Source organism: Aulonocara stuartgranti (assembly GCF_965226115.1).
Source record: "Aulonocara stuartgranti genome assembly, chromosome: 7".
Classification (NCBI taxonomy): Eukaryota; Metazoa; Chordata; class Actinopteri; order Cichliformes; family Cichlidae; genus Aulonocara; species Aulonocara stuartgranti.
Window position 1 is genome coordinate 22,874,766 of NC_138945.1, and position 18,093 is coordinate 22,892,858.

An 18,093-nucleotide genomic window follows, 5' to 3' on the forward strand; every position below is an offset into this window, starting at 1 on the left:
CATATTCCCGAGATGCAAGTGATAACGCGATATTGTATTAGTCATCAAGCTGATGACAACTGAAACAATACTCTCCAGTGATTTCCTAGCTCTCAGTCAGTTAGGTCTGTTAGGTCTCCCGTGTTGGTTCTTCATACTGTAGAAAGTCACTAACTTTGTTAAGTGTTGGTACTGGAAGCAGGTGTCAGGCAGTCTGTTACAATTACTGAGACAGGGTCCTCTACAGTCATTGGTATTGACATGTGTAGAGCACTCCTTCATGCACAGTTCAGAAGAGTAACTATTCACGAACCCCATTAAAATTCAGGCACAGTCACAAACAGGCAAACAACTGATAACAAATAAACAAGGATAATGCAAGCATAATTACTCAGGATTAGCTAGCCTTTGTTGTGGGGGTTTTGTAAAAATGCACAACTCCATGAATGAGTGGTTAAGTAGTAGCACTGGAGTATGAACGTTGAGATCTTTAACAAAGATTACATTTTTAAATCAGACACACTTTTTATGTGTCTGTATTCTACTACTTTACTTTTGTATGAATTAGTTAAAGTACACTTATCAAGCCTGGAATTTCTCCACATGTTAAAATGGTGTTCGTAGAGCTACGAGAAACAGCTTCTAACAAACGTTTAAGGAGTGGATGTAAGCAATAACATCATTCTCAAAGCCAATAAGAATATTATGAACTTCTACTGAACTTAGTTTAACTTAGTTAAAATGCACATTGCAACAGGAAAGCCTCTACTCAGCACTGAAACATCCACAGCATACATGTTTGGTTCTGGATGCTCTAAGCTGGCCTAGCACAAGTTTAATCAAGTTTATCTATACTGTGCTTTTAGAGAGGATTATGTTAGACAGATACATTTTTACATATTACAACATTTAATCATATGTCAGTAATCTACAATTATTAATATCTGTCAGCTCTTTTGAGATGCCAGCACAGAACACTGCATGCCTCATTCACTAAGCATGAAAAGCCAGTGCTGAAGGGAAAGTGGTTTGCAAAGTGGCTTGCAGATGTGAAGTCATTTTAGGCAGGCTAACTTGGATAAGTAGATAGCATTATATTATCTGGGCTAATGGACTCTGCACGACAACATAAACTTAATTTTCATCTCTCCAAAGCACTTTATCTGCTGGTGTGGATAGAGACATTTTGTATGGGACCTGCAGCTTCAACCTGAATATTTTATTCTTCATTAGGCAATTAAGTTACCACATGGTTTCTTGCTTTATAAGATGTTAAAAGTCAGTTGAGAAAGTGACTCCATGAAAATCACAGCATTAAAACAGTGCGCCGTAGGAAAACCACTGGCACTGTGTGTGGGTGCATGTGTGTGTGTGATTTACAAGTGCCATAACTTCTCGTGATATGCCAAAACAGTTCAGGCCAATGTTGTAAATAAAACGAATGGAAACTGTTATGTGGAAAAATTGAAGGAGAATGCAAGAGGACCTCTTGGCTGTGTGTTGTTCTGTAATGTAGCTACAATATGGCTGGGAGTGAAGATGAATCATTAAAAAAGAATAAGAAAGAATGAAATAAAGCTCTCTGTTTGCATACAGAGTGACTAAGGGATTGTTTGATGCAGAAATATGTATATAGACTTAGACGTATATATGTGCCACCTCGGGTTTGTGGGTATGTGCGGTTACTTTCTCCCCAACTGTGCATTCCTCTTCCTGCTTAAGTCAAAATTTAAAAAACAAATGAACAATCAAACATACAGAGACAGGGATAGGGGAGAATGACATAACATCTCTCTGGAACTTTCCAGACAGCACAGAAGACTTCACCGAAAGACAAAGGGAGATGTCCCTGATTTCACAACAAGAGATAATAAATTGTTCCCAAATTTAAAAAAAAAGAAAAAGTCCTGTTCAGACTTACATAACTCCTTTTTCCCTTTATTGGAAACGTACATGGACACTCACATTACATTTACATTATGGACTCTCCACCATTAAAGTTTGCTGTAAACTGTGGAGTAACACAGCACAACCTAAAAAAAACATTGCATTCAGTTCATTCACATTTTTTTTGTCAATAAGTAGGAGGTGACAGGATGCTGTGTTGACTGCTCTGAAAGTTTGCTCAGTCTCAGTAAATATTTACATGTTACTCATTTAGCATTGCAGTGGACTGGCTGTGCCCTGCGTGCATTTGAACTGTGGCCTTTTGTCCCATCCAGGCCAACTACTGTACAACAAAATCAAGAAAACCCACGCTTTTGTCCACAACGCCATCTGTGTTCAGTGGGTCGTAGTGCTCACAGACGATACGTGCCGATTGTGATGTGCGCCTTGGCACCTGGCAAATTACCTGTGGCGCCTGTTTTGTCTTATGCTGAAACAAAACACTTGAGATGAGCCTGGTACTCATCAATACACTATATTTTTAAACAGTTTCCGTGAATAACTTATTTAGTTCATTCAGTAAAAAAAAACAAACAACCAACCCTATTCTTAGGCCCGGTCATGCGCTGAGCCATATGAGATAAACACAAAAATCTTGATATGGAGTCCTATAACCTTTGAGCTAAAATTAACAAATATGCAACTTAGGGCCTGAGGAATAATGAGAGACAAGGATTAATAGAATAGTTTTTCTAGTGGAAAATTGCTGGGGCTTTACTCATATTTTTCTGTGTCACCCTAAAATAGAATATTTAAGTTCCTGTAAATGTTTTTCTTGCTTATTATTACAGCACAGAAAGTATTATGTAAAGGCGAGAAAAACAGAAGCCAATCTTTTCTCTGAAGGTACGTCACTCCAAACACACAGCTGTGTGTTCTATTGTTTTAACCTCTTTAATGTGTGCTTAACCCTAACTATCTTTTCTACTCAATGAGTGTTTTTCTAGCGTTCAACCTGTTTAACATAATACATATGCTTTACTCTCCCAATTATATTTTAGACATTAGTTATAAAAATATATATATTTTTATAACATTAAATTAGTTGTGCGGGAGCCAACACAACAGAACTGGACGGCCTGATTATGTGCACAGTGCACAAACATTACTGGAAAACATCTGCATACGTACTGAATTTTTAAGTTATGTTCAAGCCAACAATATGTTTTTTTCTCTCTTTAAATAATGCTAAATAATGTTAAACAACTGTTTTTATTATTTCATGTAAAAGTAAGAGGGGGGGAGTTAATGTTATATAATGCTGGACAGCTACAGAAACTGCCTTGCATGAGAGAAAACTGCAAGTCGGCCTCAGTGATTGGGCTGGAAGTACGCTGAGACCATTTTTACGACTGTCAGAGGTGTCCATAACATCATGCCAAACTACACCGATGTTAAATGTTAAATACATACTAATTTGTTTTCATCAGTGTTCATTTTATACTATCTGCCTGGGGCCATCCTTATGTCAACGCAAGAATGTAAGCATCACACGCATTCAGTAAACACACTGAAATAGTTTCCCCACCCAACATCTGTAAAGAGAGGCGATATTTATTCAAAATCCAAACAAACATTTAAGCCCCGTAAACAGATTTTTTCTTTCTTTCTTTGGGTTGCTTGGGTTAGATCCTCACATGTCAGCGACATCTGCGAGGGGGTGGGTGTCTGTGCAGCGAGAGGAGAGTCAATGTAATGACCTCACTGGAAATACAATTTATTGGTTTTAGCTCCTTCTGTAAAAACTATTGTAAAAAAAAAAAAAGGATAATTTGATCATCTCTGGTTTCCATTTGTTTTGGTTGTTTACATAGAACAATTTTAGCTTTTTTAAATTAAACTTTAAAAAAACTAATTAAAAATATTGTTTACCACATTCATGGTAAAAAAAATAAATAAAATTATTTTACATAGATGACTAACAATTATTTGAAATCAAATTTGACTTTCTGTCTCATAAAGTATTTTGTTCGTGCGGTGACATAAAACAAGCACCAAGCACCTTGAAAGAGCACTACTACTGGCTACTTGGTTAAGACACAAATTTAAGTATTACTGGTTTAAACTTTTTAAAATGTTTATTGCTATAATTTTGCTTTCTGTTGTCTTTGATTGAAATGCCTTATAAAGTTTATGTAATACCATAAAATACCACAGGAACTACTGGAATGTGAAAAGACACCAAAGAACTTTTACATTTATAAACAGTTGAGCTAGATCAGGTTCATTGCATGGATAAAACATGAACAGTTGAAAAGTCGAGAGGCAAAAATGCGAGGATTAAAAAGAAACAGACAAAAGTATATTCAAATTTTTCACCGGTCCGGTCCTTGCTTACCGTTTCACTGAAGCAGTAAGCAAGAAAAATCTCACAGTCAAACAAACTGACATTATTTTTCTTGACCTGCTCTCTGTCCGTCCCTGGCTCTCTTTGCACTGATGATAGGCCACTAAAAACATCAAGTGAGAAGAAAAGGTGCAGAACGGAAAGAAAGACAGGAGGACGCCTGGTGCTTGTTAAAGGCCAGACACGTCTGTCACACTTTCTAACGCGCACACACCAACCTGCAGCGCACTGAGTTGTGTGCAAAGTATCTTATAGTGTATGATAACTGATGTGGCACGTCAAATATTCAAATAGTAATAAAACAATGTAATCAGTGAAGCTAAGGTTTCACTGCAAGTTTAAAACAAACACGATCAGACAACATTGTATACACTGTTTCTGTTTGTTTCTTTGTTTTACCTCCAAAAACAATGTCAAGGTTAATGATTCTAAATTAATTAAAGTCCCCACCACGTGTGGCTAAATGGTTCTGATAAGTGGTTCTGATTTCATCCTACTGTAACAGCATAACACTGCAAACCAAATAGAGATAGCTTTAACTAAAACACACACACACACACACACACACACACACACACACACACACACACACACACACACTGCGCCTGAAGATGTCATTTTAAATAATGGAAACAAAAGCCTCAAAGGAACTGTATCCATGACGGCAAGAGGTAGTAAAATTACCCTTGAATCTGCCAAGACCAATAGCCTGCAGCTCCGTCTGCTGCATTCCTTCCCTGCGCAGTGTACACACCTTGCCATTTAAGGCTGCCGAGTGTGCTGACAGACTTGTGGAGGGAGAGGCAGATAAAGAGGAGAAGTATTTTTGATAAAGCAAGCACTTAATCAGCTCTGTTAGAGCCTACTGAGTTCTGCTATCACTGACTTATTTTCCTTCCATTTAATACATTTTTCTGATCCTTCTTTTCTTTCTTTCTCATTTTTTCCAAACTATTTCTTCTGAAACATGTGTACAGGTGTGCAGACCAGCACTATAAATAGTTTTGGAAGAAACGGTGGCACGGATGATTAATCGTCCGTGTGCACCGTCAGTGTGATAATTCTAAGGACAAATAAAAAACCTATTACTTCATAGTGAACAGAAACATGAGACAGAATAATTTCTCAGTTAGCACTACTCAACACTGGCATGAGCAAAGTGAGAAAAAGCACAACTGTTTCTGTTACTGAGTGTGAGCTGCATAAGGCAAGACAATACGATGCATGCTACCCTCTGCTGGACAAGTGAAACAACATTTACCGGCACTTAATCTCAAACTGCAGAAATCCTTCTCAAATAGGAGCCCATAAATTATTTCATTATTGCACTATTCTATTTTTGTTTGTTACCTTTACAATTTTCTACAATTCTTGACTCTTAAAACTTACACAGATTGGTATGAGATGTGGGAAACACACTGCTATTATAGATAATGCTATAATTTCACAGTATTCTTGGATCTTTTACAGATTTTTACATAACAACATTAGAGAGCCAATGAGACAGTCATTTGAAATTTATGAAAATTTAACAATCAGCATTAAAGTGTTTTGTATGTAAATATGAGCAATCTGTGAATAATTATAAGTGTTAATTACAAGCTGATGTAATTATAACACCAGGTAGAGCATGCATTTGCTCTGCTTTACCACTTGATGTCACCCTTTTCACTAAAACCACTGGAAAGTAACTGGGCTATTCAGGAGGAGTAGCTGAAACACCACTGGTCAATATCGCAGTGCTTGTTTGTGTGTGTTTCTTGTTGCTTGTACTTCGTGACCTGTTCTCTCTGTGCCTCACTGGTATTTCACAGTGACGTTGCTTACCTTCCTCCCAGAAAATAGCATACACAGCTGATGCATGGAGCCTCCATTCTTGGTCAGCTCTTTCTTCAAGGTTTTAGGTGACGGGAGTGTCCAGCCGCCCTTGTGGGATCCCCCTCCAGTTTCTAGGCAGTTGATGGCGTTGTCAGAAGTGAAGCAAGGTGTGCGGGGGTCCTGCAGGAGGCTGCCCTCGCTGTGTGTGCGCCTGCGGAGGGAATTTTGCACACTCAGCCCCCCTCCTCCGTGTTTCTCACACGTGGCACCCTCTACCATGCTTCGGCGCTTGCTGTCACTGCGTTGCAGGTAGGCATCGTCGCTGTCGTCTTCATCATCTTCTTCTTCAGACTCCTCGTCTTCCTCTTCATCGTACTCTTCTTCGTCAGTGTTGGGTGAAGAAAGGGCATCGGCGCTAAAGGAGCGGTCAAGGCGGAGCTCCGGGATAACAAACGAAGATGAGGAGGAGGAAGGGGGAGCGTTGGTGTCAGGCGGCTCTGAGACATTGTCCTCATCTGTGTTTGACACCACCAGGTTTAAGTTCACCTCCTCCTCGTTCCTCTCTCCTTCCTCGTCTCCATCTTCTTTCTCGCAGCCTTCGCTCCCAACACTCTTTCTGCCGGCCTCCTCTTCCTCTTCATCCTCCTCTTCCTCTGGCTTGTTCTCCTCATCCTTCCTGTCCTTCCAGAGTTCCATCTCATGCCCCTCTATGCTCTTGGAATCCTCACCCTCAGTGGAAGGCGGTGGTGTTGGAGGTACCTTAAGTCCCTCGTCAGATCCCACCAGACTTCTAAGGGGCATGTAGACCTCATCCAGAGGGGTGAGTGGCTCTGAGGGGTGAGGACTACCCAGCGTTGGGGGCTCAGAGGGACTGGAGGGATACAGGCTGCTTTCCTCCCCTTCTGAGCTACGTGTCGGCAGATGGAGGCATACACCTCCTCGATCTCCTCCTACTCCACCCAGTTCACATGAAGGGGCATCCACCTTAGGCTCCAACATCTGGAAAGAGAGGAAAAGACAAAAAGAAAGACACAGAGAATGAATAGTCAGCCTCAGGCTGTTTGGATAAACCCACTTAACACTTTCATTCAGTTTGGTTTGAAATACTCCTATAATGATGTTGAGTTATACTGGCAGGACGAGACAAGACAAAACAGTGTCTTTTGGGATGATCACAGTGCCATTTAAAGCAATAATGCTCCTGCAAATTCTTGCATAGAGACTATCATGACCTGGCTGCGCCACCTGGAGGAGACGGAGGAACGCATCCCACATCTGGAATGCTTACAACCATGTCATGAGAGAGAGCACACCGTGGACCAAGGTAAAGCAAAGGAAATCTCAGATACTCCTCTGGGGCTTCCAAGGTATGAAAAGAGACATACAAAACAACTTCACTGGTAATTTTTGTCCCCAACATTGCATCAAATGATAAAATGCCAGACACTATACTGTAATATTAGTGCAAGTGAGTTCATATTGTGATATACTACTATTCAGTTCACCAGTGCTGCTGGCTGCTGCACTACACTCGAGCTTGCTGCAGTGACTCAGTCAAATTAAACTGGTACTGTGCCCTCGAGGCAGTGGAATAGAAAACAAACCAAACCTCTTGCAGAAACGAATGAGATTACTCCTACATTAAAAAACAAACAAACAGCCACCCATCTTTTCATCCATCTATCTCCCCTGCGATGTTTCAAAACATTTGAAAGTATAGCTGTAGTCCACATGACCACTGCCGTCACCCATTTCCCAAGGCCTAACATAATAACCCTGTCACACACTAATGTGAATGTGTGTGTAACAGCACAATGCTTGTCCTCCTCCCATGCACTTGGCAATCCATCCCTTTTAACATCCTTCCAAAATCATTTTTGAGTTGGCCCACATCATTCATGCCCGCATATTTTAATTTGCATTTTATAAAAAGGTCACAGAGTAGTCGGTGATGCTGAACATATCAGTCTGAGTATAGGAAACATTTACAAAGTTGAAACTTTTTAGTGGGATGTGTTGATGCTGCATTTTAATTCTGTTTTCTGTTCTTCTTATCAGGAACACCTAACATGTGTTAGGTGTTCACCACTAAATATGGTTCAGAGACACCTTCCTGAAACCAGAAGACTTTATACAGAGGGGCCCTTGACCCAAGATAGAATAATTTACCATAGGACAATGACAGTGGTCCAAGAAAAAGTACCAAAAATAAAATCTACCTGTTAAATCCCAGATCTCCAAGTTTACAGAATCACTTTTAACTTGTTTAAGTCTCCATCAAGTCTTGTGAAGGGCCTCATTGTACTGGCCAAGTTAAACTATGATGACAAGCTGCAGTCACAAGATGCAGTGCTCTAACTGGAGATAATATTGCCTCCTCTCAGGCAGTTCTCATGATATTTCACAAGACGTTTGTGTACTTACACAGCTCAAATTAGTTTCTGCGGAAACAATTGGCCTGGTTGTATTTTTGTCTAAACTTTTGGCCCATATTTACAGAAAAAGGTGCTCTTTCATTCAGCACCAAACATAAACAAAATCCCAAAATGTTTTAACATTAACGGCTTCCATTGCTGCCCTTGTGCAGAAGATAAGATAAGAATATGGATACTAAGTACATAAATCAGCCATTATTGTTTTTTGTTTCTTAGTGGATGATGTGCCTGGCCTCTACAGTTATTTTAAAAAGAAAATAACCGCTCTTTTAATTTTAGCGTTTTTACATATCATGACATAATAAAAAATAATCTGAATATGAAACAAAAACTAATACAAAATACGCAGAAGCAGTGTTGAAAATTAAAGAGAGTCTTACTGCTTCTTTGGGAATTAACAGGGTAATTAGCAGCCAGGTGCTGTTAATCAAATGCACTTGATTAATTGATCATCAGCAAGTGCACTGCAAGCGCTTCAGTAAAGGCTGATGCTTTGGCACTTTGCCTATTTGAAGCATTCAGGCGTGTATTAACACAACGATTTATAGAGAAGGAACTATTGCTAATCATCAATCTGGGAAGGGTTATATGATCATTTCCAAGCAATTTGAAGTTCATAATAAGTAGAAATCATTCGAGACAGTAGCCATTATTCCCAAGACGTCTCAGGAAATTCACCCCAAGGTCAGATTACACTGCTCGGAGAAATTGAAGAAAAAAAAGAGCTACATCTCAGACTCTACAGCCCCCAGTTAGCATGGTAAATGTCAAACTCCATGACAGCATGATTAGAAAAAGACTGAACAAGTATCGCCTGTTTGGAACGGCTGCTAAGAGAAAGCACCTTCCCTCTAAAAAGAAAGTCGTGACACAGCTTAGGTTTGCAAAGATGCATCAAGTAAGCTACAAGACTTCTGGAACAATGTCCTCTGCACATATGAGACCAAAGTGAAGATGTTAGTGTTTAGCGCCCTCCAACGCAGCATATCAATGACAACACCTCATACCACCTGGGTATGAAACTTGGCTTTGTTTTGCAGCCACGGGATCTGGGCACCTTGCAGTCAGTGAGTTGAGCATAAACTACTCTGTATACCAAAGTGTGTTATGTGTGTGAAGCAATGAGGCTCAAATTGGGTCATGCAACAGGCCAATGATCCAGAGCACACTAGCCGAAAAAGAATGAATGAAAAGGAAAAGAATCAATGATCCAATCAAAATCCAGACCTCAACCTTATTGAAATGTTGTGGTAGGACTGAAGAGAGCTAAGAGAGCTGTGTGTAAATGAATACCTGTAAACATTCAATGAACTGAAGCGACGCTGTAAAGAAGGGCGGGCCAAAATCCTTTCAGAACAATGTGAAAGAATCATGAAATTACATGAAAACAATTACTTCAAGTTACTGGTGCTAAAGGCGATTCAAAACATACTGAATCACAGGACTTATTTAATTTCTCACACATGGCTTCTGCATTTTGGCTTCGTGTCTGCTGAATAAATATTGACACTGTATAATAAATCATGTTTTGTAGTTCCCTGAAGGTTGTATACACCCAAGTTTAGACCTACTAAAGATGATTTATGTCCTGATATGTAAAACCTTAAAACTGAAAGACTGTACTTTTTTGAGCATGCAACAATTAATGCTACTCTTTATACATTTTGACTTGTTCACCTTCCATTTCTAAATGGTCCACTGTAGCCTAGAGATAAAATCAAGACCCCATTACCTCCAATATAAGCTCTGGTGAGATAGAGGGTATATAGGAGGTATTTTTAGAATGAAATGCACTTTCATAAAAGCCAAAGAGGAAACTGGAAGTAAAGCTTATCACTTTATCCTTTCTTCTCCTTACTTTGCCTCTGTTCATTTATTCTTCATGTTGTGCAAGTCATAGCAGTGAGTCACTGACAGTAATGGATGACTTTTAATCATGTTACAAGGCTTGTCACAGGATAAACATGATGATTTCAAAGGAATCTAAGATGTTTGGGGATATATATAATTTTTTTCCTTCTGTGTTTCTTCACATATTTAGATCTGAGATTTATATGGAGTCTATTTTTGCACCTTGCCTACCCCATCTCTCTCTGTCTTATGCACACGAATCCCTGGCCATTGAAGATATGGCTAGAGACACAATGGAGCCACCTGTCCTGTCAGATACACTTGTTCCTTCTCACATTCTCCACAGCGAGCACACACATACACGCACAAAAATCATTAACCCCTTTTAAGCAACATGTCCTCGTGTCTTAAGCCGAAGACCAAGAACAAACATATCAATAAATTTTGAGATACCTTCCAAATATGACATTGACTTCACTGCAGACTTTTTAACATTGTCTGTTCCCTGAATCTGCCTTGAAAGATGAATGAAACACGCAGGCTAATGGGCCATGAGACATCTGCGGCGTGCAAGCCCTTTGTGTCTATGTTTGCGTCTGTGTGCGGTGTGTGCATATAGCGCATGTACACGTGTTCCAAAAGTGTTTCACAGTCATCAATGTTTCAACAGAATATAATCTCCACCATTGCTTCATTAAGGAAGGAAACAAAACCAGCCCTAAAAGGCAGAGAGAGTGAGATGCAGGGTGGGAGAGTGAATAGATGGAGGAGACAAAGTGGATAACAGAAACAGAAGGAGGAAAGGAGGAGGGGAGTCAGTGAATGGCAACAGCACAGAAAGGAGAGGAGAGGAGTCTGAATCTTACATCTTATCTTTGTATGAAGCTTATAGTTGAGGCTAAATCACACGACCCTGTACCATCCCTTGGTTATGTTGAGATAGGCTCAGACTGCTTCATATGATGCTCTGTGATGCACTGAGCATTTTGTTTCCACACACCTCTTCTCAATCCCCATGTGTTTCTTTTCTCTCCCTTATTCCCAATTTATGCTTCAGTGGAAAATGTATGCTGTATCTTATGACGTCACCTGACATGCACCTCCCGAAAAATGTAACTACACGTTGGGGAGAATCAGCCCACATCTACTGTGATTGGCCTGTTCATTGCATCCTATAACATCCTGCAGCACTGAATTTATCCATGAGATGATAACAATCATTGCCTCAGTATAAAGAACAATAATCACAGCGTCAATATAAGGACTCACAAATGTCAGCAGATTCCTGGAGGAAATTTGCTGAAACTCCCGAAATGGATGTGAGCGAATGTACAAAGTAGAGAAAAAAACCTGAGGCAAACATATATCAGGAAAAAAAAAACGAAAAGCGAGGAGCCAGGACGAATAAAAAGGTCCCGGCAGTTTTTAAAAAAAAAAAATCGTCTGGCACGACGTCACAGTAATTAACAAATAAGCATAAATGTGGGCAATGACATCAACTACTTACGTAGGTTACGTACAAAGGTTCCCCACAGGAATCTAAATCAGGCATAAGTCTGTGTTTTGTCCTGTTTCCCTACGGTCACTCCCCTCATCCCCCAGCAGCAGCAGCATTTGGCTGCCCCTCCCTGTTCCTGGTTCTGCTGGTGGTGTCTTCATGTTAAAAGGAAGTGGTTTTTCCTTCCCCTCACTGCAAAGTTCCTGCTGTGATTGTTGGCGTCTTCTCCCAGGTAGGGTCTGCAGGTTCTTTACCTTACAGTAAGGGTCCTTGAGGCGACTGTTATGATTTGTTGCTATATAAATAAGCCTGAATTGAATTGAACTGGATCTCATAAATCTCACTGGTGTCATGTGTATGGCCCTTCAAAGTAACGATTCATTCTGAAGAGAAATGGCATATTCAAATGAGTCGCCAACAGCAATACTGATCTGAATTTGTAAACAGCAAAAATCTGAACTTAGAAAAAATATGATTTAATGCTTTGATAACCAGACGAAGCCAGCAGGTGTTTTCATTCATTAATGAATAAAAAAAGAAATTTTACATGTTTTATACATTTTTTTCCTGCGTCTAAAATTAACAATGTAAAAATTTAATAAAACTAAATAAATAATTGACAGTCCCAACAGCTGATGAATGGATCTGAACACACTTTGAAGCAGACATCAACAGGTTTATATCTCTATTATTATTAAGACGAACTTTCAATTTATTTTCTAATTTGTCATTTGACCAGATAACTTCAAAATGAATGGCATTCCCATTAGAGCTAACTGTACTTGCTCGTCGCTTTTTTCCGCTGACAGAAAAGACAAACGTTGTTTAAACTGTTCAGCGTGATGACTACAACCGTGCTAATGGCTAAATGTCCAGGCAAATGAAAAACAGCATATTACCATCTCTAATTTTTCACATATTTGTTCCACCAATCATGCATGATTGGTGGAACAAATATGTGAACAAATATGCATTTTTATGCAAATATGTGAAAGAATATGCATTTTTTCCAATTGGTTTACACCTCCTCCACAGAGTTAAACATCAAACTCAAGCACAGAGTTTGGGTTTCTCTAGAGCAGGGGTCTCCAACTCCAGTCCTCGGGAGCTACTGTCCTGCAGCTTTTAGATGCATCCTTGTTCCAACACACCTCAATCAAATGAATGGCTTGTTAGCAGGCCTTTGCCAAACTTGCTGAAGACGTAATTCAACCATTTGATTCAGCTGCGTTGGAGTAGGGATGCATCTAAAAGTTGCAGGACAGTAGCTCTCGAAGACTGCAGTTGGAGTGAACATTACAGCCTCCAGAGCAGCTAACTGAATTTAAGAACAGGCTTAAGGACTCTACGTGGGCCTTAAGCAAAGAGGGGGGAATGGACCAGCAGATGATGACATTTATAATGTAATATAATTTATAAAGTTTTTACTTCCATTTTCTAAGAATCCATTTTAATTTGGGAAATAGCCCATAATTTTCAGATTAAGAGAAGAAAAAGATATTAATCAATCATCAAATTCAAACTAAAAGAAATTTGGGATAAGGCTAGATTATCCTTAACTATAAAACCAAGCAGTTGAAAACTATAACAAAAAAACGGTATTTGGACTGATCTTCGCAATAGTGAAGACACAACAATTTCAGAGACTCTACTTTACCTGAGTAAATAAAGGCAACTCCCTTTGAATGAAAGAATGCTACCAAAGATATGCTTAACTGCAACCTTTACATTATTGTCTCTTACTGGATTGGTATGATGTGAGATTGATTCATTCATTTTTTTTACCATGTTGATGCAGACATACAACATTGCCATACTTGTAATTTTTTGCTGAAATTTGGAAAAGCCTACAGCTACCAATTCTGCCAAATTTCCCCACCTTTACATATTGTGCCATAAATACTTACAGTCAGTACATGGATTGTATGTTCCACCAAACTGTCCAATGATGATCTAAATGTTGTGCTTTACAAAACTCTATCTGTGATCCACACCATCAGCTGAGTCTAACGCTGCAGACCAGGTGGGACAGTATGAACCAGGTGAGAGCAGTGAATACCGTGGTTCTATATTCACATTTCCATGATGGCAAATATGATCAGAGTAAATATTCTTGTGCTGATGGTCTGCATGTCTCGAGGTCATTATGTTCTCATACAGATACTACAGAAAACTGCACGCAATCGTGAATGGTCACCCGCAAACAATTATGTGACCTCTGTCCTACAGTTACCATAACAACAGGAGACCTATCCCAGGGGAGCAGCTGTGCTGTGCATTTTCCAAAAGCTTCCCCAAACCCCTCCCGCTTATCAATTACAAAGTGCCATCTTTCATCTTCATCGCTTTCCTTCCTTTTCCCCCTTTCCTTTAATTTCCTGTCTCCTGTTTATTTCTAAGTAAGGCATTACATTAAAGAGCATCACTTCACTCCACTTAGTGTGATACTGGTGGCTAATGGTCTAAAGTGTCCAACATCACACTTGCCAAATCCAACTGCAGCCTGAATAAATCCAGCTAATCTCAATTAGCACTGCTGTTGGACATGTTTTGTACCATCCAATAACAGAACGTGACTTCTCCTCTCTTGCCTTCGTCTTTGCCACTCCCTCCATCTCTGTTAACTTATTCATACATACTCACTGCTGGATCACTATAACAGCAATTTGGGTGGCTGTCTAAGTGATGCAAGCCCACCCAACAAGCCTGCATGATGCTATTTATCTCTATTCAAAAGTCTCCTTTATTCACTGGCTTATCTGATATTGATTTCTTCAAAGGATGTGTAAGGTCTGAGGAGTCAAGAGAAGACATCCTGTTTATAGCCCGGAGGGAACACATCAAATGAATACGGTGATAACAGAGAATAACAACAAAGTTAACCTTATTCCAAACTGACTCGAAGCATCATCCTCGTCCAACTCTTTATTAAATCTGCATGGTGATCACGTTGAGACAACTACTCAGGCACAAGCTTGTGACTGAGCGCCACCTTTGTCCTCACTGATGACGATAATGACTTGTTTTTGAATTACAGTTTTGTAACTCATGACTACTTTCTTAATCAGGAATTCATAAGCATAATCGTGGTCTCATTGCATCACTCGTTAAAGGGAAATCAGCTCCGGGGTATTGACGTGTACTCTTGAGCAAGGAGTTCATTTGAAAGGTTAAACCTCACACAAAGGGCATCCCCAGGTCTTACCTTTGTCCACAGATTCAAACCAAATGCTCCCCACTTGTAAACACACTTGTGCTTGTGTGAGAACCAACCACAGCTCTTGAATTAACATTTGTTTGACTTGCATTTTTGGTATTTCCTGTTTTATTTAGAACACAGCCTTGCTTTTTATTGAGAATCTTTATATTCCTGCCCATTTGTGCTGCACCTATATTTAACTGTATTCACCTAAAAGCTGTGTGTTACCATCTTCCTCTCTCAGATCATCTTTTTCTTATGTGTCAAGCATTAAGCACTCTTCCTTGTGTAAGACGTCCCATATGTCCAGTCCTATTTAGTCTCCCTTTTTAGTTTGTTTGTCTCAACAGACAACAGACTGACACATTGTTTACTGAATATAAAATTCCACAACTGAAAAACTGAGCTTGTGAGTCTTTGCTTGGTCTCCAGAATGCTACCAAGTCCTCTTTCTGTAGCCTGTACTGTAGTTCTTTCCAATTCTTTTCCATATGGGGCGATTGCAAACCTCCTCGGGGATGTGATGCCATTAAAGCTTGCTCTCTCGCTCTCAAGAGTGATAGCAAACTTGTTTTTCTACCGTACTTGTAAACCACATTACTTTCCACTAAATTTAGCCGTATACACACACACACAGCCCAAACTGTTTACTTGCATGAAGTGAAAACATTTGCTCAAACCACGTCACAGGTTGTTGCATAAAAACACAAGTAAATCATAGCATGAGTCGAGACTTTTACAAGACTTATATGTACATTAATTATTAAGACTGTTTTTTCAATGTCTTTTCTATGTATGTCATCACAGCTCATACCTTACAAGAGACATGTCTCTGTCTCTATGTGTGAGAAGCTCATTCTCCATACAATTGGATAGCTATATTATGTTTGCTGCTGATCGGATGTTTGTGTCCATGTCTGCGCCAACCGAACGTATATTAAGCAAGCTTTGACATGCATTGTCCAGGACAAGCTGCGGTCGAAAGATTTAAGAGCCGTTATTGGATCATGTAATATGAATACCTCACTGAGGGGACCTAACCATATAGATGATCAATCTCTGAATGGCCTCATTACATGCACCACAATGCTCTGCCCTCTTTTGCTCTCGATTTCACTGAGAGAAGACAGATGAGACAGTAATAGTCGTTTGTCTGTCAGAGCCCTCTGCTGTAGTCAGGCCGAAAAGGGGACAGAAAACAGAGAACATACACAAAGGAACATGGAGCAAAGGAGCAAGAGAACCAGAGCCCGATCAATATAGGATTTTTTTGGACCAGTACCAATATGTCAGTGATTAAACATCCAATCGTTTCCAACACGAAACCTAACAGATTTCTCTAACATTTTATAAGGTAAAAAAAAAAAATGAAATTTTATTTTATTGTCACAACAAGTTGTGGATTAACTCTGCTCGACTCTACTTGAGTCATACGATTGTTGCTGTTTGTGGCTTTCCAAACACCTGTTGCTAACAGGAAAACTGCAGAGTGGCATGTGGTGGACAAATTATGCGGCATCAACCCTCACATCATAGCTGAAGAGTGTTTCTTCCGTGTCTTCGCTGCTTTCTTAATTTTCCTTTATCAGCGATTGTGAATGCTGATACCAGCAGATTCATATGTAGACCGGCCTTTAAAGGGAACAACTGAAAAGTGTCTGTAGATCAAAGATGTGCCATACAACCTCCAACAAAACACAATACTACTACTACAACACAATAAATATACAAAAAAACTGTTCTTACTAAAGGTAGAATCTGTGTGTTTCACCACTTGAGGCAAAAAAAACACCATCGAGTGTAACCAGGCTATGAAGGAAGAGATGCTAGTAGGTAGAACATCCCAGGTAGAACATATTAAGTGACATTATTGGGCAGCTCCTAAAGTGTTACAAGGCTACCTACTATTACAACTATAGTGCTGCTACTGCTGCCTGCAACCATCAATAAAATGTTCCGAATTTTTATTTCCATATTTCTGCAAGGCTGCAGAAATATTGTGCACATTAACAACACACGAAGGAGGACGGCATAATAAAAGCAATCTCACAGGATTACTTGACAGCCAGTTCAACCTTGGAGATGCAGGTTGTGGGCATGTTTATGTTTAAGAAATGATATTCAGTCATTAGTAGAGATGGAAGTGCTTTAAATATTTTAGCACCAGAACTTATTGTTACAGTGAAATAACATATGGCAAAGGTTTCAACTCATTATTTTTTAAATGACTGCTCTGCTGAAGCATCTGCTGAAGGCATTCAGCACATATTTCGCCACTGCTTTCATGCATTATTTGCAGTTGCAGAGCTAATGTCAAAACAACACTGTCATGATTTTACTGACTTTACATCGTCATTCACCAAATTCATAATTTGTGCATATTTGTGCATGTTCACAATGCATCCTGTGTTAGTTGGAGGTGAACCTGAGTAATCACAGACTGTATATAAATGATGGATACCCACTATAACATCATCTAGTGTTTTGTGAAGCTTTGTCTTTAGTATTTTGTCGTTATGATTTCTGAAAACAAAGATTGAATAGAAGAAGCAAATGACTGAGAAATTCAAAAAGTAGCAAGAAGCGCACACTAGAAATCGACTTTAATAAACAGAACGTGCAGGTCAGGTTACTTTTTGGGGAATTTTGTAGCTACGACGTAGGTACAGCGTAGATTTCTTGATAAACCATAAATCCTCTGTAACACCAAACCCCAACCTTAACCCCAACCCTAATCCCATTGAAACTTATACAATAATTTAACTAACTTTGAAAATAAATAAATAAATAAATAAAAGTTTGAAGTGTTTCTTGTAAATGGTTAAGGCACTACTGCATTGCCTTGATTTGTCAGATCCAGAATCTACAGCTATCGTTAAAATACAGTCTTTGAGTCCAATGTGACAGGTCCCAGAATATGAAATCAGCAGTACACTGTGGCTGACGTGTGGTTTAAATATTCATACAAAGAACAGGTTTCTTTTAGAAATATTACAGTTTGCATTATTTCTGTGACTTC

The 18,093-nt window shown here is 39.4% G+C and overlaps 1 protein-coding gene across 6 annotated transcripts in view; it reads right to left on the reverse strand.

Annotated features, from left to right (window-relative positions):
• The window catches only part of rgs3a (regulator of G protein signaling 3a), a gene marked incomplete at its 5' end in the record, with an annotated part of 153,388 nt that overhangs the window by 26,022 nt on the left and 109,273 nt on the right, over positions 1–18,093 (reverse strand). For all 6 annotated transcript variants that reach the window (XM_082540981.1, XM_082540983.1, XM_082540984.1 and 3 more), the window contains one exon: positions 6,101–7,090. In XM_082540981.1, coding sequence (XP_082397107.1) covers positions 6,101–7,090 — 990 coding nt within the window. The remainder of the gene's footprint in view (positions 1–6,100; positions 7,091–18,093) is intronic.